Genomic DNA, 27,075 nt, shown 5'->3' with positions numbered 1-27,075 from the left:
GTGTGGGATTTGCACCTCTCGCCATCACCCCTCAGTCTGAGCAGTGAGCCCGAGTGTCCCGTGTGTACTAAGTTTCTGGTGCCAGCTCACTGGTAATAGTACTGGGAAGAAATGAATGTACTGGGTTTCTTCTTAGAATGACTTCAAGATTGTATTATGCTGATGGAAAGCAGAAAAAAGATCAATGCTCTTCATTAGGTCCTGTGGTCTAAAAGGGTAAAATTAATTTATTAAGCACGTCTGAGAAACAATAGTTCCAGAGGTGTGACTCCAATGCTGATTCTGGTAACAGATATGGAGTAATGGTATCACCAGATAAAGAAACCCGGGCAGGCCCTTCCAGAGCAGAGGATCTGAAAGATTTGGGGAAGGATCTAAAAAACAGAAAATGTGTATTTTAAAAAAAGGAAAAGGAAACCGTCTCATAAATGTTGAAATCTGACCCACAGTAGAGAAAGGGCCTTCTTAGGATTATGGGTGTTAGTGGGCGGAATTGGGTGAAGTGGAACTGCCTGTTGCTGAAGTGGTTGAACCATGTGGTGGGGCTTAGTTCTGAAGGGACTTCTTTGGGGGCTAAAGTGAAAATGCCCACAGGAGTCACTTTGAATGTAATGCAGTAAGGAGTAGTGGGGCTTGGGAAGATCTGTCTTCAGGGGTCACTTACTCAACTCTAGTGGGTTTTTCCCCAGTGGGAACTTGGAGTAGGTCTTTCAGATCTTCTATTTAATCAAGTGATTCTAGAAATGCAGTTGTTGTTTTTAATGTAACACTTCTGATTTTAAAATCTGTGTGGGTGGCCATTTTGTGACCTTTGACTGTGAAAGAAGACCAGGGAGCTAGTTGCTTTGTATGAGCAAGGAGGCCATAAAAGGTTATATGGAAATGGAGTGCTGGACTCCTTTAACTTTGGCCCCCTTCTCAGCTGTCAAGAGAGAAGGGTTCACAGGTTTTGGGGACCCGAGGGAGACAGTCTTCTCCTCCAAGCTCCCTCACCCTCCACCTCCCACCTCTAATGGTGGTCCAGGAATTCATTTCCAGGGCTTCCTCTTCCTCATCCTCTTCCAGGAAGCATCCCTTCAGCTCTCACATTGTGTTGAGATATACAGTTGACCCTTGAACAACACAGGTTTGAACCACCTGGGTCCACTTATAGTTAGATTTTTTCCAACAAATACTGTAAATGTGTTTTCCTTATGATTTTCTTAGTAATATTTTTTTCTCTAGCTTACTTTATTGTAAGAATACAGTATATAATGCATATAACATACAGAATACATGTTAATTGACTTTATGTTATTCCTAAGGCTTCTGCTCAACAATAGGCAATTAGTAGTTAAATTTTGGGGGAGTCAAAAGTTATATGTGGATTTTCAACTGTGCAGGGGTCGACGTCCCTGACCCCCACATTATTCAAGGGTCAACTATATATTTAAAACATTAGGGAAATGACTGTTATAAATAGAGCACATTTTAAGTCTTTTAAAAAAATCTTTTGGTCTCATGACTTTCCTGCCCATCAAGCATCCAAGGCGTTTATGGAATGTTTATGTATAGGTGGGCACCACTTGAAAAGGAAAAAAAAAAGAAACCGGAATTCAAAATAGATTGGGAATGAACTATTCTCAGCACAAACGAATTTTTCTCATTAGGAAAGTTTCCATCACAAGGTTTCATCACAGTGTTCTTGTTGAATTTACAATAAGATTTAGTTTATAAATGAATTTGATCTACACATAATTTTAAGCAAAAACATCTGCAGCATAAATTGAGCTGCACTGGCACGTCATGCCACTTTTTTCCCCCCTCATTTTGTTTTTCATTTTCTACTTTGTTCTGTTTGTGTCCTCTTTACATATCTCCATGTTCTCATTCTTGGAGACTTCATAGCAAACCCACATACTGAAGGCAGGGCCTTCAGAGGTGACCAAAAATACTCCTAATGTTTTGGGTCAAAACTCCCCTTGCTTTAATATATATGAGTTGATATTAGGAAGTGTGACCAAGGAAAAGGGAAGGGATGAGTGATGGGAGATGATCTGGCATCTACATGTCTGTAGCTAATACAGGGAAAAATAGAGAACAGTAAAAAAACAAAAACGTAAAGAAGGCCTCTGCTCAGAAAGTTTACTCATTTGAGCTTTTCATTCATAATGTGGCAGAGTGGAGGCTCAGAGATACGGCTTAGAAGCCTGGCTCTGCTACTTACTGACTATTGACCTTTTTGTAGCCCATTTCCTTATCTGTGAAATGGGAGCACGATGCTTATCCTGAAGGATAGATGTTAGGATTCAATGAATGATGCATTCAAAGTCAAAGTCACATGCAAAACTAAAGTCCAGCTTGGAACACTCATCTGATAAATGTGCTTTTTTCTTATGAATGAGGTCAAGGATAATGAATTCCCTGTAAAGAAGTAATTCCTATTTAGAAGACTTCTGGAGTTGATGCCTAGAACTGAAGAAAGTTACCATATTTCATTAATTTTAAGATCCATTTTTTTCATATTTTAACATCTTCAGAAACAAGAAATGTCTTTATAATTAATGGCTTTTTAAGACGATAATTGGCAGATTTTTTTCTCCTTAGTGGTATGTAAAATAGTGGTCCATCTTCTTATTGATGGCACCTTAGATTTAATGCAATTGAGTATTTATAATTTTAAAGGTGAGCATATAGTTATACATAATTATTATACATTACGTGTGTAACGTATAACCTTCTCCTTCATCCTCCTTCTTCTCATTAACAACTATTTTGAGACATACCATCTCATATACCATAAAATTTACCCATTTAAAACGGTTCAGTGGTTTTCAATATATTCAGAGTTATACAACCATCACCACAATCAAATTCTAGAACATTTTCAACATCCCAAAAAGAAACCGTTTCCACTATTACACACTCCCTAAAAACCTGTGCACAAATGTTCATGGAAGCATTATTCATAATAGACAGAAAGTGGAATCAACCTACATATCCATCGACAGATAAATGGAGAAACAAAATTTAGTATATCCACACAATGGAATATTATTTGGGTGAAGTACTAATGCATTCTACAACATGGATGGACCTTGAAAATGTAATGCTAAGTGAAAGAACCCAGTCACAAAAGGCTAGGTGTTATACGATTCCACTTATGTGAAATGTCCAGAATGTTTTTATTTCTCTTGAGTATATACCTAAGAGTAGAATACTAGTCATATGGTGTCTTAGTCAGTTTGGGCTGCTAACAAAATACCATAGTAGCTTAAACAACAGGAATTTCTTTCTTATACTTCTGGAGACTGGGAAGTTCAAGATCACGGTGCCAGCATGGTGGTTTTCTGGTGAGAGCCTTCTTCCTGGCTTGTAGGCAGCCACCTTCTTCCTGTGTCCATACATGGCAGAGAGAGAGAGAGAGCTTGTGTGAGAGAGGGAGAGGGAGAGAGTGGGAGGGAGCCAGCCTCCTCTGGTGTCTCTTCTTATAAGAGCCCTAATTCTTCATGATGGCCCCACCCCGATGACCTCAGCTAACCCTAATTATTCCCAAAGGCCCATCTCCAAATACTGTCACGTTGGAGTTTGAGGCTTCGTTGTATAAAATTTGGGGAGACACAATTCAATCTTTAGCATTTGGTGTCTCTGTGTTTAACTTTTTGAAGAACTTTCAGCTTCTCTTCTCATCAGCTCTGTTCTGGCCCCAGCTTTTATAGTGACCGTTATGCATTTACGATGAGGTACGTACTCTGAAGCTTATAGATTCCAACGTGTGGTCGTTCATTTATTCATTCAATGGAAACTTAATGACCTGATCTGTGCTGGATGCGGGATACCAATAAACGGAATCAGAGATCGCTTGAATTCTACTGAGGGAGACAGGCAAAAAACAAAACAAAACAAACAAATGAAAAAAAGAACAGTAATGAAACAGATAACTATAAAAAGAACAATTGCAGTCTGTAACCAGGCTCTGGAGATAAAAGAGGTCTGAGACCCGTGAAATAAGATGGCGGTGGCTTGATCTGGTGGGCTGGTAAAGCAGGGAAATTGAAAAGGAGAAAGACATTTGGGACAGAACTCACTGGTGGATTGGATAGGTCATGGACAAGAAGAGGAATCAAGGGTCTTTCTAGGAGTTTGGCTTGAATAACAGGTTGATGGTGGTACCATATGATGAGCCGGGAAGGGCTGCATGGGGAGGTAGGTTGTTTGGGGAGAAATGAGGAATTTGGTCATGAATATGTGAAGTCTGAGAAGTCTGAGACATGGAAGAGGAAATGGCAAGTAGTAGAAAGTTAGACATGAGAGTCTAGAATTTAGAAGAGACTCTGGGCTGGAGTTCTACTTTCAGGAAATATAGAGAGGATTATGAACTAATGGGAACGGATGGGATCATCTAGGGGAAAGGGGAGACAGTGGCCCCGGATGGAGGGAGGAATGCCCCCCCCCAACACGTCGAGGCTGGGTAAAGCAGGGGCACCCTGGATGGGCAACTGGAAAAGGTCAGAACCTTGGAGGGTGGGATGGCAGAAGCCTGAGGAAGGGAGTGTTTCCAGGAGGAGGAAGTAGTCTACTGCCACGTGCTGCTGAGACATTAAGGAAGACAAAGGCCCAGAGTCATGTGGAGTTTGCTGCATGGGTATTGGTGGTGTCTTTGACAAGTGCTGACAGCGAGTGGTAGGGAGGGGCGGGGAGAGGGAAATGAGTGATGGAGAGCTTTCGGAAATTCGGCTGTCAGTAAAGACAACGAGAATGGAGTGTCTGAGTGGGACGCGGGATCAAGGAATGTTTTGTTTTATACAGTGGAAGATAGCTGAGTAAGTTTCCATTTTGGTGCCAGCACGCCAGGAGTCAGGGAGAGATGGCTAGAACAGCAGAGACAGAGCAAAGCTGAAAGAACTTCTGTCCCGTGGAGGGAGGGCCTGGAGGCAAAGAGGTGGGACCAGGTGTGTGTGAGTGCAGGCTGCTGGTAAGGGTGAGACGAGATCTGATTTTGTGTGTTCTTTTTAATGACCTTATGAAGTGAGACCTTATCAGCTGAGCAGGAAAAGATTGGGAGGTTAGAGGAGAGAAGAGAAACTGTGGAATGGTGACCTTGGGAAACAGGAAAGCCAACGAATTCAGAAAGACAGCAGTTTGCCAGTCAGCACTGAGTGTGTTTGCAGTGTGAGAGCATGAGTTGAGAGTGAAAGCAGCCATTTCATTTGTGAAGTTTTAGCCAGGGACTTTCAGATGCTCAGGGGTCTGTGAGGAGCACAGGGGGAGGGAAGTCCGTGGTAGGGAGGACCTTTGTGAGGGATGGAGGGTGGCTACTTACAGGTGATGATGATGGAGGGCTGTGGAAATGAGGCTGGACGAGGAGGGTTGTGAGGTGGAACAGGGAGCAAAGGGCTGGCCGGGCCTTGGGGCGGGGTGTGTGGTGCTGGGGATGTGGAGGGTTCCCTGAGGTTGTAGAATGAAGCCAGGGTGGAACTCCCGAGCAGGCGAGCCCAAGGGGTAAGAGGTCGTGGTCGAAGAATGCGGTGTTTGGGGTCGAGATTTCATATACGTTGCAGCTACTATGTTGCACGTTAAGGAAGACAAAGGCCCAGAGTCATGTGGAGTTTGCTGCATGGGTATTGGTGGTGTCTTTGACAAGTGCTGACAGTGAGTGGTAGGGAGGGGACCAGGGGAGGGGGAATGAGTGATGGAACATGACTCCAGGTCCAGAGCATGACCTTGGAAGTGGGTGGGTGGTTTGCAGTAAAGGAAAGGTCAAGGACGAGAGGATAGCATTTCCAGTGGTTCACCTGTGTCACAATTATCAAGAAGATGACAGGAGGTGGGATGCATGGGGAAGACTGTGAGCCAGGAGCTGTATGACCTCAGTCACTGTCATTGGGCGAACTTGTCATTGTGTGCGTGACCTAGAGACATTAGCCACTTGGTTTCTTGTGCCCCGATTACCATTTTGAATTTAAAACTGACATGCAGGAATGCTAGTTTCAGAAACTCAAGGTCGTCCCTTGCAGATCCTGCTTTATGATTTAAGGATGGTTGTTTCGGTGACCTGGTCCTTGGGAGGTGTAGGTCCTTCTGCCCTCACGAGTACCTTCTTAAGGCTGCCTCTGCTACTGCCTTTGATTTGCATGTAGCGTAGACATCAAGGGTTAGATTAATGAGATCAAGATGAATAGGAAGGCCAAGTCTAGATGCAGAAAGCTATTCCACAGGTCTCCAACCTTAGCTGCATTCCACGCATGTAGGACTAGAACTGGTTTCGCTCTTTGCAGGGTACCCTGTGAATTATATCACATTGTTGCACATCATAATTGTATCATTACATGTCATAACAAAGGGATTTCAACAGTTATTATTGCACATTCTAATTATGTGATTACTCAGTATTTTACCAATTATGTAATTAGATTTAATTACACCAATTGCACAAATAAACGATAGTCAACTACTAATTACTTAAAATAAAACCCAGAACTGTACAGACATCGGCAGTTGCCCCCAAAACAACAATAGACAACAAGAAAAGGAAGAAGGCTTATGAAACCAATGAGCAAGTGAAAGGAATGATGTGATCTGGACAGAATCACGGCAGGGAATCACTATGTCTGGGATTTTCCTGTCATTTTTTTCTCCCTCAAAGTGGGTGTTGACATCAAGAATACTGATCTGACTTGGCTCTGCTGGGAAAAGCAGATTGCTCTTGTTTCCATTAAGGAAAGGAGGAAGGAGCAAGAACGAGAGTGAGGAAAGAGCAAGAGGGATTGATGGGAAGGAGGGAGGGAGGGAAGGGGAGAGAGAGAGAGAGACACGAGGGGAGGGGGAGGAGGGGAGAAGGAGGAGAGGAAGAATATAACAAGTTTGACATTTACTAATTAAATATAGTACATTATGATTTCATGTGGAGCACAGAAATATTCGTTTTTCATTTTAATTGTCTGGGGTGATTGGGTAGTTTTGAACTGTGGTGCCTATAAAAACTTGAAAACCTGGGGCTATAGCCCAGGTGATCGTTTTGTTTCTATGGAGACATCTCAGAAGGGTGGTCTTGTCGGAGAGTCGGTTTTCTCTGGCTCAAGTCTCAGAGCCAGAATAGAGAACGGTGGTAAACAAACAAACAGACAAACAAACAAACAACTACACTAGTCAGTTTTCTTGGTTTCTTCTGTGCCTGGGAGAAGGCCTACCCTAGTGCTTCTAGAGAGGCGAAGCAGAGCAATGTGTGGAGGTAGAATGTGCACGCATCTGGAGAGAGTGGACCCACCATATTTGCGGTCTCACAAAGAAACGGAATTGGTAGGTGCCACTTAAGCAATATATACTTAGGGAAAATTACTTGCTGGCCTTGGCCAAGTACTGCGTAACCACTGAGCACCAGGATTGCTCAGCATGTGCCCTGGGCTCTTACAGCAGTTGACAGGATGAGAATTACTTCAGAAGTACACGTAATGGCTGGTGCGTTACTTAACACTGCTATAAAATTATGTCTTGATGCTACTGAGGGTCAGATTGGAGGTCCAGTGTACTTGGTTAGCTCTTGCCTATATGTTAAAAAAGAGCAAACTGCATAGCTGCAATAACACAAATGGGGGGGGGTGCCTTTAAATCTAAAACAAAGGCATGTTAATGCAATCTCTACTGCTGTGGGTTTGTCTAGGGAAGCCCCTGATATGGACGCTGGGAGCTAAGGGGCCTTGATTGAGACTTATTCATCTGTCCTTTGGTTTCTCCAAAGATCCAGGATTGGGTTTCAGTTTTTTGCTCTGCTATGACGAGCATTCATTTCTGCATGGAGGTTTAACGCCTGTTGAGGTCAACCCGCAGCTCTGGGTGGTAACCTAGGAGAGGGTAGCACAGTTATGTTGGAAATTTGAGCAAGTGAATCCAGTGAAATTGGAACTAAGAGAGGGGAACTAAGAGCCTGCTGGAATTTGCAATCCAAGTATCTGTTTCCTCATCTCCCCAAATCCACCAGATCAGATAAGGTTAAGCCAATGCTTATCAGGAAGTCTGCAACAGTGTAACATTCCGCTCTCCACTTTTCTTGTTGAAAGCTACGGTTGGAGTGTGTAAAATGGAAGATGTGCTGATATTAAGCAGCTAAAGCTATTTCCTAAATAAGACCGAAAGAAGCATAAACAGTGTACACAAGTCAACTAGCAGAACTGCTATAATCTGCATTGCAGGGTCTCAGCCCAGAACTGGTCCTTCTTGGCCTGCTCCTCTAAATGGAAATGCCAATGCAGAGATTAAAGTGGAGTGTACTGGTGCATGAAGACATGGGCAGGCCTAGCATTTATGGAGAACTGACTATGTGCAAAGATAAACCCTTTACAAACTTGCTAGTCTTACAGGGGCACTTCCCTCATTAAGCATGTGGTATGCATACAATTCTGGCTAGAATAGGCTCAAGGAAAGAGATGCTACAAAATGTATCACATAAGTGTAGGAAGCGCCATACAATCTGAACAGATATCAGCAAAGAAGGGAGAGAGGGCTGCTGCATAGCTGGTCACCAGAAACCTGCCATTTATTCAGCCAATATTTACCACACGTTCACAAGGTCAGAAACTGGCTTAGCTAACTGTCTTTAAGGGATTCTGACTTTAGTTCCCATTTGCTCTCTCTAGGCCTATAAGCAGTTTCCATATTTATTGAGAACCAACTATGTGCAAAGATAAGCCCTTTACAAACTCAGTCTACTTGATAGTACTACTGTGATTTTCTCCATTTGATTGATGAAAAAAGGGAGCCTCAGAAAAGTTAAGTAACTTGTTTGGATTCACATGGTTGCTAATTAGGACCAGAATTTGAGTCCCTGGTCTGAATCCAGAGTCTTTTCTTAGCTCCAAAATTATACATCCTGTTCTACACCAGTGTCTAAGGAACCCTGGACAATTTCATCATTGTAAGCACACTTTTAAGTATAGAGATTTGCATTGGTGGGCTCAAGTTTATTTAGGCACACTCCATTATTAATGTACATAATAAGAAGAGCTTTGGACTAACATGGGACAGGCTGTCAATTCCTTCTTCACGTAGCCTAGGAAGGCAATTGACAAGGTAATGTTCTGTTTTGCCTTCAGGTGAGATTGGAAGTATGTGGTTAAGTGTACGTCAAAAATTAAATGTTGAACGTCTTTGCAGGTGCATATATTATAGCGTATTAAATGCCCAAGGGACTCCTTATGTTGAATAAAAGAGATGAAAATGCTTTGATATGGGTATAAAGTCAAATACACATAGGAATTGCGGTGGGAGCAACCTTAGGCTAATAATTATGCTTTGACAGGAGAAACACTAGCAAACTATCATTCACCATAGACTTAATCTTAGTGAGGCTGAACTTGGCCTCTAACCATAACTCCCTTCATGCCTTCGTCTCCCCCAAACCCCTGCTTCCATTTGTTTCTTCCTTTCGTCCTCCGTTTTATTTGTTTATTCATTTAGCAAGTTTTATTGAGAACCTCCCGTGTTCCAGGCACTAGTTTACGCTCTTGTGAAGCAGTGAACAAGACACATAAGTTTGCTGCTTTCATGGAGCTTGTAGCAACTGGAGAAGGAAGCAAACTTGCAGATTTGGAGGGACAAAAGGAAGGTAAGTGTGATTTGAATTTAGTGCAAAAGGGGAAGAGTGATGTGCAGTGTAGGAAACTTGTACAGAGGTGAAAGAGATCCTGTTTGCAGTGAGATCTATCCCAGAGCAGATAGACGCATGGTTTGCGCTTCCTTTTTAACAATGTCATCTGGTAACTGTTAATGAGCCCTTATTAGGTGCCAGTGACGTCTCACATTTTAACTCATTAAAACTTCACAATTCACTCCATGGATTTTACAGCATCTCCTACTAAGTTGAAAAACAAAGACTTCTATGTCAGGTTGATAATTCTAAAAACTCTTATTGACTTAATAGTGAATTAGGACATTGTGACATTAAATTAGTTTTTCAGTTTCAAACAGTGATGATACTGTTCTAACTTAATTGCCTTAGCACGAATAGAAACATTTTAAATGAGGAAAAGTGTTTTCTATTTAATACGATCGTTTTAAAGCATAAAATCAAACAAGTGTTCTCCATCTTTATGGTGAAACTGGCCCTTTTGCAAATATGTCCACCAAATGGCTTTATTTTGCTTTGTTCACACTATGATGTCATGTTGTTCGTAGTTTCATCTGAGCAAGTGGTGTGATTCATACACTTTTGTTGCTACTTATCACGAACAAATATGACATCTTCACTTCTCGACTATTAGCTCACATGCAACTATGGAGAGTCTTTAGAATTGCTTACAAGGTACCTAGAGTCTCAGAAGTCAGTGACAACTTTAAAAATGTTTACGATTTCATACAATTTAAGAAAATAATCCAGATCTTTTTATCCATTTAATATTTAGGCAGGGGTGACTAGAAGGAGCTGTCCATCAAAATACATGCTGATTTGAGAGGACAAATGAAGTCACTGTTAAATGACTTAAATGCTTGGTTCAGATTTGGCCCTTCCTGGATATTCATTTTCTGAGTCTTTAGTTCCAGGAGAGTTTACTCTTGGCACACTTAAAAAAATTTTTTCTTTTGTTTCTTCTCCCCCACCCCCAAAAAAAGATCAAATGGTAGACATGTTTCTTGTAAAGACTTTGGCATTCTAAGGATCCATCTTTACCTCATTTTGCCTTGAATTTACTTGCAATCGCATTGCCTAGGACAAGCATTATTTTAGTAGGTAGAGTGGGTGGCCACCCTTGTTTGGTTTGGTGGGTGCTGCAAAGACCCCCTATATTCTAAAATACTATCTCTCCTTCTAACTTGCAAATTTGCCTTAAGTTCTACACTTGTAAATTCATTCTTGAAGCCCTTTTGGTTGTTTTAAAAAATCGAAGTAGTTCTTGGTATCACCTTGTACCTTAATCAATCAGGTATCAATTATTGGCTCCCTAGTAAGGCAAGCACTAAGCTCTGGGAAAGAAAAGAGAGAGGGTGAAAAAAACAAGCTAAAGGAGAGCTTAGTCCAGGACCAGCTTTATATTAAGTCGGGAGGTCATTATAGCTTTATTCAGCACAGCTTGTTACCTGACCTCTGCTTATCTGAACAGATCACTGTCGGTTAATTCTAGGAGCTTCCTTGTCACCTTAATGCCCTGTATTTATTGACAGTTGATTCTGTCTAGAGATTGTCTGTTAGAATTTGCATAGTATATAAATGCCATCTCTGCTTCAATATTCCTGAGAAAAGGAGTGAGATAATTAATATTCATTGGTATTGACAGTCTACCTTATACCTCTTTTGTGTCTTTTGGAAATGAACACAACAATACACATACAACAGGTGGCAAATAAATGCTTTTTAAAGAAATCAGTTTATATATTTTTTTTTTTTGAGACTAATATCACGCCAAATAGAATACTAGCCTGACACCTGGCTAAGGTATAACCAAGCAGGCTTGGTTATACTTATTTTAAGTGATTATTTTGTTATTATAACTTTATTTTGAAATAGTTTAAGATTCACAAGAAGTTGCAAAAACAGTACAGAGTTTCTGTCTACCCTTTCTCCAATGATAGCACTGTATGTTACATTGTCATAGTATGTTGTCAAAATTGGTAAGTTGACATTGGCACAATATTGTACTCAGGTACAGACCTTTTTGGGGTTTTTGCCAGTTTTTAGAATCACTTTTTTTATATATATATAGGTTGAGGACATTTTATCACATGTAGATTTGTATATTTTCCTTCCCAATCAGAATACAGAACTCTTCCATCACCACAAAGAAACTCCCTTGAGAGGAGTTTTAAAGAGAGATAAAAAAAAAAAAAATTGAAAAATAGTCACAGGAAATTTTTGTAAGGTTACATTAATGACTTTTTAAATGGTTTTAATTTCAAAATGACTGATTGAGGTTTAAAATCAACTGAAAAACAATTGGTTAGTTGACTACCTGTAAATACGTTATGTGTGGGTTTAAAAAGAATCACCCGTCGTCTTTTTTTTTTTTTTTAAGCCTTTCCAAATGAAAGCTTCCACGAACCTTAGTTGGTTCTGTTAATCAAAATGCAAACTTGCTACCTACTGAGCAGGGATGTGTCATGCTCATTTGCAGTCCCACACAGATGCATAGCGAGGAAGGTACACACAGTTGTCATTGTTTCTTGGCAGGAGCACAGGTTTTGCTAGGAGCCGGGGAATCTACTTACTGAGTCGCTGGGAATGGCATGGGCAGGAGGTCTCAGCTCTTGCCTTTTCCCAGTTGGTTTCCATCCACAAGTACCAGGAGAGTAACCTGGGGAAGGGGAGGAGGCCCTGATGCTACTTTATATCGTTACCTCTTTGGAGTTCTGACTCTTTGGTTCACATGCTGTGGGGAGAAAACAGCTTTTCTGAGCTGGGAGAGAAAGGGAGAGGCATTAGATATAACAGTATAATTCATGCCCTTCCCCGACAAGAAAAACTTACCTCTTCCTCCGTTCTTCAAAGATAACAGCCACCGGGATTGGATCTTTTCTTTCAGCTTTAAGTTAAGAAGTATTACACTCTCTTTTGAAATGAGCCTTGCACCAATGTCTGCCCCACAAAGATGTCTTCCTGCTGAGCCCGACCATTTCCATGAGTGGCTGCTACTAGCACTGTAGCAGTCACTTTAGAGAATACCAGTCTTCGTTCTTGATGTCCCATCATGTTTCCTTCTTCGCAAGGCCGAGTGCAGAGGGGTCATTTCCCCCCATGTCAGCATTTGCACTCTTGTCTTGGCTTCATGGAAACTCCAAATTAGAATGGCCCTGGGACAAATGGAAATCCACCGCGTAAGACAGATCACGTGCTCACAGCAGCATGTAAACAAAACTTACCAGTTTCTACTTCGTCAGCTGAGGGTGGGTTCTTGCCACACTTCTACTTGAAAGGTGGGCTATGTGAGCATCGAACACACTTGGTAAGTTTTAAAGAGAAGAAAGCACGTGATCAGAAATGTTATTTTCCCTCTTACTATCTTCTCTCCAACCAAAAGAAAGCTACAGGCCCTAGAACTCATATTCTCAGGCAACCCTTTGCGATCTGAGGACATGTAAACCCCCAAAGGACAGGACTTTGTGAGGGAAAATGAGTTCAGCTTGCTCAGAGAAGTCTGGATGTGCCCAGGAGTTGATGACTAGTTAAAAGGCAGTTGAGTGTGATGGTTTGGTGACATTGCTAAGTTGTTTAGAAAATGAGCAGAGAAAGTGGAGGCAGAAAATGTATCAGCTACTATTCTACTGCGTGACTATGTATGTTCACCTGTAATTGATCTATAATTGTTGCCATGTGTCTAGTATGTACAGGTGCCACAATTCAAAGTGCTGAAATTTGTTCACTATACGTAGATTCTAACTATAATTTAGAGAATACTCTCCAAATAACAGAGAAAAGAGCATCTTCATAGGCCGGGTCCTTTCAAAAGAGAAAGAGATACATCCTTTGTGACACAAAGACTGTAACAGATGTGGAGGGCTGCCAAAGGAGAAAAAAGCGTGTGGTGTAGGTAACTGCTTCAGTCATACTGCCGATCTATTTCCTCTTCCTAAAAAAGCCCTGGCAGCATCCTGCCCTGAAGAAGGGGCATTTTCCAGGATACTGGGATACTTGAATTGTGCCATAAAAATGGTTTTCATCTTAGTATTTGCACTGGTGACTTTTTTCCTTTGAAATTTGACTGACTTCTTTGCCTGCACGTTCTTCTGCTTCCAGTTCCTTCTCCACATCTTTACCAGAGTTAGCTTCCTGCAAAACAAAGAGAATGACATCATTCTCCTGCACGTAAACTTGGATCAATTCCCTACTTCCTATGGGATAAAGACTAGACATGCTGCCGAGGCACACGCGTGCTCCATAGTCTCCTGTCTACTTGCCAGTCCTCCAGTCTACTTAGACTCCAGTCATGTGGCACCTCCCTCCATTCCCAGAATGCACTGTGTCCTCTTGTGCCTCCGAGTTTCTGCCCATGCTTATCCCTCTGCTTCAGTACCTTATCCTGCCTTCTTCCCCTGACAAATGTATACTCATCACTCAAAGCCTAACTCAGAAGTTAGGCAGAGCCCATCTTCTACTCCCAGAGCCCTTTTGTTTCTCACTTGTATTTGAGTACTAATGATCGTAATAGCTAAAGGTGACACAGCATTTACCATGGGCCAGCCACTCATGAAACAGTTATCATCTCCTGACTCATTTATTCCTCTCAACAAGCTGAGCAGGTAGGTATTATTTGCATTTTATGTATGAGGAGACTGAGGTACAGAGAGATTAAGTAACACGCCCAAGGTCATACAGGGTAGTTAGTAGAATTTTGAAGCAAAGTACTCTTGCATTATGCTTTCAGAAATTAAAATTTGGGCATGCTCCTCCACTAAATGGAAAACTACTCAAGAGTAGGAACCATGTTTGATTGACTGTTATGTCCCTGAAACTAGTATAGTGGCTGTCACAGAAGGAGGACCTCAGAGATATTTGTTGGATGAATGTACAGACTATTTATAAATTTTTTTCAAAACTATAGTTGTTTTGAAAACATGTCATTCAACTTAGGCCTTTACGTTTTTAATGGATAAGAGGGAATAAACTGTGATCAAGTGGAAACAGCTGCATCTTGAGGTGTGAGGAAGGTGGTGCTGGGGGGACTCCCATTTCAGTTCTCCCTGAATTTATTTATCCACATGCTCTGTGGTGCCTGGGTCCTGGTTTTGGGCAGCGCCCTGCTCGTGTACATTGGGCCTGCGCTCCCTCTCACAACTGTAACCACACGTACGGGGGATAAGAAGGCTGAGCTCCAGAACATTTGAAGAGGAATATCTACTTCCCTCTCACCATTTCCAGTCAGAACCAGGAGGGAGAAATTGTGAGTCAGGACTAGACCATACCATCCAGTGAATTGTGTTCAGTGTGTCAGAGATCACAAGAGGCAAAGGGGGAGGAAAAACAAAACAGCTGTTATGTTAAGCGGGCAGTTGACATGAAAGCTCTTCTCAGATATCCCATGTGGCCTTGATAGCAGAGGGCAGCGTGATGGGCTTCTGCGCAATCCGTAGTATTTGTGTTCCTTTAAGAACTTTAAACATTTTTATTGTCATCAAGCAATTGATTTTGATAAAAACACCGTTGGGGAATCTCACCTGTATCTAAGGTTCCATGAAATGGTCGAGGTACATGTGGTGAATTCACTGTTGACCTACCATGCATGCTGAGGTGAAGGAAAGATGGCCTCCTTGGGAGTAGATTTGAATTCAGGGTCCTAGGTTGTAGGGATCTACCGGTGCACGACCCCGAGCTTTTGTGACCATTGGGTTTCTTCAGTGCCATGTTACGCCTCAGAAGTCACCATGAGCTCTGTAACCAAAGTGTTAGAATGTTGGCACTTAACTGTCTCTTATTTATCTGACCAGCTCAGCTCTGCTTCTGTAATGAACTGTAACCACAGGAAATGATGGTGTGTATCTTTATGTAACCAATACCTTGCTTCTCCCGAATGCTCAAAATATCCAAAAAATTATGGTTGATGTGAAAGACTTAAATGAGGTTATTTGTTGAAGCAACATACATTATAAATACATGTCTATGTAAGGATGGCCAGGGAAACCATCTCACCAGAGTTAACAGCCAGTTCTGTCACCTTCCCTCCTTGTCTCTCCTCTCCTTGTCCCTAAGCTGCCTCTTCTCACGTGTAATGCCAGTGCTCTGTACAGTGTTCTGTTTATAGTGGTTTGAACATTTTTCTGCCCCTGTCTTTCATTGCTGAAGTAACTCACCTCTCTCATGTCGACTCTCACCCAGGAGCCGCACTGCAGACTCTTTGATGTAGGTCTTTTCTGCATGGCAGCTAAGGCCAAGCTGTGGTTTTCATTGCATGATGCAACCTTACCCGTTTGGTTGTTGCCTCCAGGTTAACCAGAACCTTTTCCTGCACTGCTCATGCATGCCGCGTGCTTCCCCCCAGGGCCCCGACCTGAATGCAGCGAGCCCTGGGTGCATGCGTGGAATTGTCACTGCGAGCCTCCCGATACACTGACACACTGAGACTTAGGGCTCTCTTTGGATGTCCTGGGGGGATCCCAATTTGCTGTCCCACCACAAAGGCCACTCTGTCCCTTGAAAATTCAAGACTAGAATTTTGGAAAAGAGAAAGAAATCTCCTGTTTCTAGGCGTCTGCTGAGCAGAGGACAAGGAATTTAGAAGCGAGGGTCAGTTTGCCAAGTAACAGCTTACCTGATAATCAGTCCTACAAATTCCCGGCTCTGCATGGATGTGCCCAAAAGGACCAGTATTACGGTACCTTTTCACATCTTTCTGTACAATGTGACCTAGATGGGTTTTGCATGGATCTAATAAATGTTTAAATGTTTCTACTTTTTTTAAAAAAAAGAACCTATTAAGCTAACTGCCCTGGGAAATACAATCATTGGCCTTTGTCTTAGTTTACTGTGTAAACAGGAGTGCCACTAATTCAACTTTAAAAAGATGTAAAATGCTAGTACTAGAAAGGAATACCATATTCATTGAAGCATGTTGGCATTGCATTCAGCATATGGATTAGTAATTGTGATCGTTTTCTCTCTTTGAAATATATTTTTGCCTTTAGGCTGTTTAATGACTTTCTTTAAAACTGCTTTACTTTTTTTTTTTTAACATGTGTTTTTCCCCCCTTTTATTCTCAGAATGGACTTTTATGAACATACTTGCCAGGATTTGTTTTCTTACTGGATTTTTTTGTTATTTCATATAAGTAGATGCTTTACATTTTAGACATAACCTTGGCTTGAAATTGAGAAACATGACAGGTGGGCATTACCAAGGTCATAATTCTGGGGTGGAGTAAGAGTTCCTAGAGCACCCCTGGTGGTATGAGCTTGCCAGAGCCCCTTGGATTAAAACTACACACTGAGCAGTGATAATCTCACAAAATTGAAGGCTTCATGTCTTGATTTTATTTTTCCTTATGAATTGTGATTTCCTCATATCAGAAGAATTTAGTAGATTGAAACTCTTTCCATACTTCCCTTTTGCCTTAATCTGTTAAATATATCCCCTTCGCCCCACAGGAGCAGACTTTGCGTAGAGTCTCATGACATGTTCTTTTGGTCATCAGTATAGAAATCCTTTGAATGGAAGCCATTTCCCTTTTTGAGAGGAGCTTAGATGAAATTATCGTGCAGCCCCCGTGCAGAGCAGGTGATCTTGACCAGTATGTTGAAATGCTCTCGCTTGACAGAGCTTTCATCGGGGCTGTGGGAAAGAAAACAAACCTTCCTCTTTTGTGAGGTCCTTCAGTAAAGAGACCCATTCTTCCACTTAGAAAAAATGCTTCCAGATAAAGTGAAAGGGTTTCCGACACCCAACACAGAGTGGGGCTAAGTGGATCCATTCACGGAGACAAAGGAGAAAATCATAAGAAATGAGCTTCATAGGGGGCATCTTGGGCCCCTCACAGAGATGTTTTATAGTGACGGGGAAAACGACTCTAGAGAACAATCAAAGATACAGCAATAGAATTAAAAAGGGCAACTGCGGGAGGAAGTGAGGGACAAACAGCTTCACCCCAAAGGGCATGTAATTCATGATATTCCTTTCTAAATTTGCGCTCAAAAGTCAAATGGACACCACTGACATGTTGGGAAGAGCTCTTATTCCTGAGGCATGTGCAAGACGGTTTTAATAAATAAGTGATTTCCCATGCTAACCAGAAGCAAGTGGGAAAGAAATAAAAATGAAGAAACAGAAATATTCCAGATGTTATTTCCATGAAATAGTTGAGAAAGAGGTTAAGAGAGAATATACTTGAAGATATGATTATTTAATCATAGGCTTTAACACGTCCTTACCGTTTTCTTTGTTAGTGATGACACTTTGTTTCTCAGGGTAACTTGTCACATCCGATTGTCCGTGGTGATGTTGGTCTCCGCTGGCCAGGTCATGTTATGGCATTCCTAAGGAGTGACTCCTGCTTTGTGCTCAGCAGACTCATGACTTCCAATCAGCAACATCTCAGACTCTCCTTTTTGGCCGCGAGGCTGCTGGGCTCTCAACACAACTCCTAAATAGGAATACTTACAAAACTTGCATGCCTCAGCTGTCAGCCAGACAGAGCTAAGACACAGCTATTTTATTCCCTTGTGTAACAAAGGTATAATTGTTTTCTACACCAGATGTCAGAAAGACTTGTACCGGGTCTTTATCTGTGTCGTCTGAAAACAAAACAAAACAAAACAAAGCAAAAAGCAAACCACAGATCTCAGAAACAAAGCTATCATAATATCCTTTAGCATCACATATAAATTCTTATGTATCTTTTGACAAATGGCAGTATCCTGGTTGGTGGTAAGTATATATGTTTTGTGGCAGTGTTTTCTATTCTTCAAAGTGAAGCAATAGATAAATGGCACAACTGTTTCTTTACATAATTATTTTTTCCCCAGATGCTCTCAGGCCTTCTAAAATCAATACCAGGCAAGTCTTTAGTGTTGCCACTCTTAGTCAGTGTAGCCCTTTCGATGAGACCACTGAGAGGATTGGGTGCTGTTCTGCTTGGGTCCAGATGTGGACTGGAGAGAGCAGGGTTGAAAATGTAGTAGGGCTCTTAGGCTGCTGGCCAAATACTAGAGTTCATTGAGGAGAATAGGAAAGGGATCTGTCTCAGGTATCCTCATTACTCCCATCTGATTACACGGCCGGTTTGGGACCCAGAACTGACTGGGCCTGGCTGTGGAGTCAGTAGATTTTGGCTTCTCCACTCTTCAGTCCTTGCAGGTAGACCTGTAGCAAGGAGACATTGCCAAGGTCAGGCTGTCTAAGTGCATCAGAATTACGTAAAAGTCTGGGAGGAAGACAGGGATGGAAGCACCGGGCATAACCGAAGGAGGAGACTAATAAGTGACTAGGGAATGCCAAGGAGAGTCCAAGATAAACATCTGGAGAAGAAGGCTCAGACAGAAGAATTTGGAAGTCTTCACCTAGTAACCACCCCCCATGATTTGAACCTGTTATGCTGTGGGAATCACAACCCACCTGCTCAATGTTGCCCTAATTGGACAGGCTTTGCAAATATAGAGGGCTCATGCGTGTTCCTTAGGAGCCTCTGCCATTGTCAGTGCAGTTAAGAGAGTTCTTACATACGGAGGCTTGAGGCCAAAGTGCCTTGAAGCTATGCCTCAGGCTTCTGCCTCGTGGGTGCTCTCTCCTTAAGAAACAAGACACCAGGCAGTTGCTCCCCACTGTCTAGGAGCTGACTATTGGTTATTACTGGTGAGAGGTGATTGTTTATGGGCCTCTTAACACACGGATGACCACATTTAATACCCAGAAAAAAAGGCACTGGCAGCAGTAGGATGAGTCCTCTATTCTTGCTCCCTCTTAAGTTTTCCTAGGCTTGAAAGGAGTATGGTTCCGGGGGTCAGAGGAACTGTTCCCCCATCCCCATGCCAGGAGTTGTGTCTGGGTTCCCTGCTCTCCATTCAGACCTGGGACTTCTTCTCTCGTCTTCTCTCCATTTCTAATCACCTCACCCAGGCTGTCCTATTTGGGTGTGGTTCTGGAGTGTGTACAGTTGTGCTGGAGGGCAGTGGACATGTGCATGTGTGTGTGCCCACCCACACGTAGCACCCCATGCCTGTACATGACTCTTTGACCCTGCCCTTAAAGAACTCTCGGTCTGTTTTGTAGTATTTGTGCTTGAGCGTATATGCATTCAGTACTGTTTGAGTCATCTATTCCATCGTGTCTCTAGTCAACAAGAGTTTAGTAAAGAAGAGGGGGCTAGCGTTAGTGGAGGTAGGGAAATGAGAGTAAGAATCAGTCAGTTGTGACTCCTCAGACGGTTTACTGCAAACGAAAGCAGCACTCATTTGGCAAGACTCTGTTTTATGTAGTAGCTTAACTCTGATTTATTACATAAAAGTTGCTGGCAAATATGAACACTAATTCTACTCTGGTAACAACTGTGATTGAAATAATTGTAGTCTGCAGACAAGCTGGAGAAAATAAGCATTAGTGGGTAAGTTGTCTTGGACATCATTCCAAGAGTCCAACAGTGGAGAAATACATAATATCTACAGATGTAGAATTGGAGGAGATCCTTAGAAGACATATGACTGGTTCCTCCCCCTGCGTCTCCTCCAGATCTGTGCTAAGCCAACCAGGCAAATGAAACTCAGGAAGATGAGAATACACAACCTCTCGTGGCCACTCATTAAAATGACTCATGGCTTTCTCTGTCTTAACTTTGGTTAATTATTTAGTATTTATGAGACTATGTGGCTGCTTTCATGGAAATATAATTTTCCCGGTGTTTCTTCTTTAATATTACCCAAAGCTCGTGCTCTAATATATAGAATCACACCAGATGTTAGCTCCCTGCACATCCTACGGGGCGTTTGAATTACATTGCAACACCTGGTACAGAAGCGATAAAGCAAATACAAATGGAAAACTAAAGTGTGAAATAACTGATTCTATCGGTTTTTGCTCATTAGAATGATTGCTTGCCTTGGCATTTTTTTTTCTACAACAGCTATTATCACTTATTATTACCTTAGTTTTTAAAAATAACTATCACTTGTTCAGTGCTTAGTCTTTACTCATTATCTAATTTCTTCCTCGCTGTTGTAAGGATTTGTATTCTTTGAAGTTTGTTTCCTTAGCTCCAGTTTACAGATGAAAAAATCGAGGCTTGGAGAGGTTGATGATTTGCCCATGATCATACGGCTAGTAACTAACTGATAGAGCTGAATTTTAATTCTTCCATCGAACTCCAAAACTACGTACCTGCTAATTGTTCTTGGGGTTAACTTGTAATGCCCACATTTTGTTTTTTATTTACTATATTCGGGTGCATTAGTGGGTGAAAAAGATATGGCATAAAGATGAGAAGGAGACCGCAAGTTTAGATAGGATATTGAAGTTGTGTGAGAAAATGTAAAAGAGCTCTCCATAAGAAAGTGATAGATTTTACCATCTGAGTGGCATGAAAACAAATTATCTGTGCGTTTCATTGATAAATCCAATGTGTAAGGAACTGACATATTTTGTTCTCTCCATCAGCGATCTGTGTCATTTTCTTTGTCTCCTAGAAGAATGCTTAATTACTAGGACAAATTGTGCAGATAGACACCCTGAGCCAAACAACTGCTCTGAAGTCTTTTGCTATTACTGTTCTAGGATTCTCCGTATCAGTCAAAACTCAAGAAGACAGGGCACATAGGATTCCAGCGTAGTGAGGATCTATCTATATACCCCCTCTCCATTTGTTCCAATTAATTTCTACATGATCTTAATGAGGCATATGTTTGTGGCTATTGGATCACACGTCATCAATTGAGCAGAGGCATAATTAGAAGCCTGCTGTTGTCAAAAAGATTAATAGACTTATTGATACAAACCTGTAACTGAAGATTTCCCAACAACACCATTTAACCAAACTGGCTTGGGATCATGATAGATCAATACTGCAAGTAACAAAAAGTGTTTTCTATTCACATGAGAACCATTGCAAGATCTAGGAAAAGTGTTTTAAGATAAGAAAGGGCCCATTTTGATTCTATTATCATTAGTATTGATTAATGATTGAACACAAACTCACCCATCAATAGTAACAACATCTTAGAAGATAACTACCCCAAGTACCCCAAGATGTTGTGGAATAAAGTCTCAATGAGAATGAACAGAAGAGACTTGCTTCTGTTTGGTACAATTAATAGAAAATATCCAACTTACTGAATGTAGGCCCCACCCAGCATGCATACCAAAAGCACCAATATTAAAACGATAAGCTCTTAACTACATAGCTCTGACAAGGTAATGTAAATGGAGGCACTAAGAGAAGCAAAAAGATGGAAAGCTTTCAACTTTGATCCATGGAAGACCTGGGCAGTCCTAGGGTACTGTCTGTCCAGGTCAGAAGACAATATTCTGTATAAAGATTATTGGTTTCTCAGTGATTAATTAGTATCATGTTATTCACACTGAGTTCACTATTGTTATTAGCTTGTAAGATATTTTTCTGAGACTTAAAGTTATATGAATAAAAACATTGGTTTCTAATTTGGAGTATGGTTGACCCTTGAACAATGCAAGGGTTTGGGGCACTGACCCCCATGCACTCAAATCTGTATATGAGGTGTGATCATACAATATGGTGAATGTTTAAATTAAAAATAATCATTACAGTAAAGACATATTGCCATTAATCCCCCTCAAAATACCCCCCCCCCACTTCCAACACACTTATCCCATCATTCTTGCCACTTTCTTGAGCAGTTCTGGACATCCTCTTTCATGAGTGTCTTTAGTTGCACTGTCGTGGCTGCCTCTATATCCTGAATCATTTGGACTTTGGGGAAGAGCCAGAAGTTGCACGGTGCCAGATCCAGTGAATAAGGTGAATGAGGGCACACTATAATGTTTGTATTTGACAGAAATTGCCGTGTACCAGAAGTGATGTATGACACAGAGCGTTGTCATGATGGAGGATGATTATGTCACACTTTAAAACACACCTTCTCTCAACCATAGCTCACACCCGCCTGATTGCACCGAACAAGCTGAAACTTGTCACACACTGTTACTAAGGTTCAACACACCGCTTCTTGTATTGAAGATCCCTGAATTTGCTTGGATGGCACTTGGCAGCAGCATTCACTGTATGATCACAACAGAAAGGCCCAGTGTCACACATCACTTCTGGTATATGGCAATTTCTGTCAAATAAAAACATCACAGTGTGTCCTCATCCACCTTATTCACCGAATATGGCACCGTGAGACTTCTGGCTCTTCCGCAAAGTCAAAATGACCATGAAAGGTAAACATTTTGAATCGATTCAGGACATTGAGGCAGCCACAAAAGGGCAACTAAAGACACTCATGAAAGAGGACTTCCAGAACTGCTTCAGAAAGTGGCAAGAATGATGGGATACGTGTGTTCAAAGTGAGGGGGAGTATTTTGAGGGGGATTAATGGCAATGTGGCTTTCACTGTAATAATTTTTTAAATTTAAACATTCACCATAGTTTTTGATCATACCTCATATACTATATACTTACAATAAAGTAAGCTAGAGAAAAGAACCATTGCAAAGACTTGCCTCCCTTTTAAAATTTCTTAGTCTCATAATATTCTGACTAGCTAGGTTTTATTTCTATCATGTAGGCATGGAAACGGAGGCACTTTGCTTATCCAATAATCCAGATATTACTAAACCTTAAAATTACGAAAACCTAATTACTAAAACAAAATTACTAAAACCTCAAATCACTTAGATTTACTCTCTTGGTTGCAGAGGTTCCATCATATCCATGACTATATGATGCCGTCATTTAAAACATTTCTATTGAATGGAATGGGATGCAAATTTTTTAATTGTCTAGTCCATAACTGTCTAGTGTTTAGAGTATCTAAATATTACCATCCATTACTGTGTTCATTCTTGTGCTTCTAGAATAAGGGAGAAAATTGGGGCATCTTGAGGGTCATCCGCCATTAAGCAGATGGATAGCTAGGAGTTATTGCTCTTTAATTAGACGGGGTCAGGCTCCACGATATTACTCCCACTCAGGTCCCAGGAAGGTCTTCTGTGGATTAGTAATATCCCACATGACAGCTTTACAGAGCAGGAATAAATGTAGGCTGGATAGGCCAGCTTCCTCTGAATTTTCCCAGACCGTTTGACACGCGCATGAATTATTTTCTAGGGCAGTTTTACCTCCTCCCCAAATCAGTCAATCCCCACTGATTTTGCATAAGTTCCATGCCAGGCTCTGTGGATCGCAGATTCTGTGTCTTATGTTTCCTTTTCCTCTCCAAGGATGTTACAATTCATCTGGAGAAGTCAGGTGGTGTGGAAGAAAGGATATTGGGGCTGAGTCCTGACTCTGCCCCTTTAGCTGCGTGATCTCAGGCAGGTTGCTGAGCTTATGCTTCTCTGTCTACAAAACGGGGATTATAACAAAATATCTATTTTGCCAAGTCACGAAAACCAAACGCGATAGTATTCATAAGCTCTATACAATTTCTACATCTTATTAAATTGAATTAAATAATAATCAACAGTATGAGATAGTTTAGAACCCTTTCCTCCGAAGGCTGTAAGAATTCAGATGGGAGAGGTGAGTGAGGGCACAAGTAATTCGCTGAGCCATGATTTTCAGTTGGCCTTGAAGGCTGCCTAAGGTTTGAACACAAAGAGGGAGGACCATTTGAAAAGGCCACAGCAAAAGCATAGCTGTAGAATTAGGACTATGAAATCACGAAGGCACCAGCTCACCCTAACAAAAGTTTTGGCAGGAGCATGACAGGAGAGAAAATGGGAGCTACAGAGTGAGGCTGGGTTTTAGAGATTCTTCACAGCCAGGTTTAGAGGAGATGTATGAGGCGAGAGGGAGCCGTGATGATGGACGAATGACATCTTTTAATTAAATTAAACTGGCAACATAGCAGAGGTGAGACTAGAAGTGTCTGGAATCATTAAGCTTATTGTATTGATTCACGTCTGGGGTGCTGTCGGCCTGAATTCTGGTGGTCCATAATCCTGGTGGGAATTGAGAAGGCTCCATCCAATTTAAAAGGGGACTAGCCACAGGAGTGAGGAGAATTTAAATATTGGAAATTATTTCTCAAAGTGCTGTTTTGTTCCTTAGCTTGTTCCTTTCCTCTTGTGCTACTATTTACTAAATCATCTCGGAAGTTTGCTGCTGCTGTTGTACCTAAGCCGCTTAACATTTCTTTATCTTTTACAAATTGCGGTCTTTTATAACCTCTCCCCACCTATACTGCATCATTTTTCCTTTTAATCTTAAACTAAAAATGTGCTGCTCAGGCACATTCTGATGGTTAATCGGAATGTCACTGGTGACGCTTGCATAGTGGTTTTGTAATTGCTTCCCTGTGCCGTCTTCATTTTTTTCTCCCATGTTCACATCTGAAACTGAAAATATCTGCTCACCCCTTTGATCTCAGTAATTAGTTAAGGTGTATGCAGCTGGTTATCTGAGGTCAGGCTCAAACGCGTCATCATCTCTGTTCAGGTCTGAATGGGGAGCTTCTCAAGCAGCAACACCTATAAGTAGTGTGTATTTGCAAGAAAGTTCTGGACCAGTGGTTGGCAAAGGGTGGCCCCTGGATAAACAGCAACATCTGGAAAACAATTGGAAATGCAAATTCTCGGGACCCTCCTACATTGGACATTCTGAGAGCTGGGGCCCACCAGTGTTTTCACAAGCACTCCAGGTGCATTCTGAGGTTAGAGAACCACTGCCCTGGAGAAATACTATCTTTACAGGGTTGGGCAGCCAGACTCAGGGAGTTAGGAAAACAGACTTCAGAAAACAGCAGGGAAATTTAGAGGCTGAGTAGACAATTACTTCACTGTTGGAGATGACGGCAGACACCCAGAGGAAGAACCACCACAAGTGAGATTTTTGTCTTCAGCCTCCTACCCTTTGGAAGAAAACCAGGGTAGTCATGGCTTGCCTTGTGCTTTGGAGAGACAAGTTTTTAAGTCAGCCTTCAAGAAGACTGTTGGATCTTCCTGTGTAGGGTCTGCATTGGATATCAGATTGTTAAATTGATGAAAGAAGAGATATGTATTTCCCACTTTGGGTGAATCTCATTTTTCTCTATATAGAGACATCCAGATACTGAGGATATTCTTACTTGATGGTTAAGAAAAAACAGGAGTTTGTATTTTAACCTCTATTCTACACTTGAAGTTCTATCATCTAAGAAGCAGCTCTTTATTGTAGTTCTTCTGAAGGTGTCCCGTCACAGAGAAGTGGTCAAAACAATCAATTTGCCTAAGGTTTTAGTATCACACTTGACCCATGGACTGTGGGAGCCTAAAAATCAGTAGTTCCTCAGCTTACCAAGTATCTTGTGTTCGCTAGTTACGAAGTCATTAGTTAACCAAGAACAGTTTAGGGAAAGTCAATTTTCTACTAGTGCCAGTATCTGAACTAGCGTCCTCATTTCAATTCTTAAAACTCCACTTTTTTTTTTTGTATTGGCAACATATGTCCATAGAAAGTCTATTCTGAGTGGGCACGCCTCATCAGAATGGGAATTCAAACTTCAGCGTGTAATCCAGAGTTACTTTCCTTTGTAGTTTAAAAAAAAGTGATTTCTAGGTCTTGAAAGTTCTGTGTATTTACATAAGGAACTCTCTATTTTACACAAGAAGGAAGAAGAGTTTGTGTTTCATTCTTCATCCTACAATGAACATTAATCATTACGATTAAGTCTCTTTTGGAGGAAAATACATCTTGCCTGATATGGCCAACACTTTTGTTGAATTATGTATGTTTTTTTTTTGTGTGTGTGTGTGTGTAACATCAATGAAGTTCTCCATGGGTTGTTGCCATTTGGGGAATGAAATGATGGGGTTTAGAACCTCCCCTCTGTGGTCTCTGATTGTGTGAGTCCAGGGGCTAAAGGCTCTCAGGTTAGATTTACCTCAGAGGGGATCCTCATAAAACTGTTGCTATTATACTTGAGAAAACTAGGCAGGACATTTCTTATTGGGCTCTCATGACAAGAAGGAAAGTTAAAAAGGGGTTGAAAACAGACTCCCCGAGTACTCTGGTCCTACCTGGGTCCCAGGGATTGGCCCTCTTTTGTCCCCAGGTTTCCTGTTTCTCTCCCGGTCCTTCACCTGAAGGGTGAGCTTTAGCCAGAAGGAGAGCCACCAGCACCAGCAGCATAATTTACTTCCTTTATTGTTTCAGCTCAAAGTCTAGGACTCAAGGAAAGATATGAAACAATGATTAAATCAGCTCTCAATTTAATAGAAAAAAAGGTCTGTTATGGTTTCAGCATTGTTCTGTGTCAATCAGGAGTGTTGTCGAGGTGTGTTTTTCAACACCGTGTCCTTTGGCATCAAGCCCTTTCATTGTTGCCCTTTGGAATGGGCAATGTAGGAGCGAGCAGCAGAAAGGACCAAGGAGGCACCGAACAACGGGAAGAAGTTGCTATGGCCTGATCCTTATACTCTTCTGAACATCTGCTTCCATTTATGTTGAACCAAAACATCCTCAGTGGCATTGAGCTAACATCGCTTCCCCCACTGTTCTATTCTCTTCCACATCCTTGCA

The 27,075-nt window shown here is 41.6% G+C and overlaps 1 protein-coding gene across 36 annotated transcripts in view; it reads left to right on the top strand.

Annotated features, from left to right (window-relative positions):
• Window positions 1-27,075, top strand: part of KCNMA1 (potassium calcium-activated channel subfamily M alpha 1) — a 715,366-nt gene that overhangs the window by 380,694 nt on the left and 307,597 nt on the right. For 13 of the 36 annotated variants that reach the window (XM_074339646.1, XM_074339645.1, XM_074339641.1 and 10 more), the window contains exon 4: window positions 15,776-15,799. The exons of the other annotated variants lie outside the window; for them this stretch is intronic. In XM_074339646.1, coding sequence (XP_074195747.1) covers window positions 15,776-15,799 — 24 coding nt within the window. The remainder of the gene's footprint in view (window positions 1-15,775; window positions 15,800-27,075) is intronic. 36 annotated transcript variants of the gene reach the window in all.

This window comes from Rhinolophus sinicus, linkage group LG07, assembly GCF_036562045.2.
Source record: "Rhinolophus sinicus isolate RSC01 linkage group LG07, ASM3656204v1, whole genome shotgun sequence".
Taxonomy (NCBI): Eukaryota; Metazoa; Chordata; class Mammalia; order Chiroptera; family Rhinolophidae; genus Rhinolophus; species Rhinolophus sinicus.
Note: the sequence above shows the minus strand (reverse complement) of the source record. Positions and strands in the feature narration are given on the sequence as shown.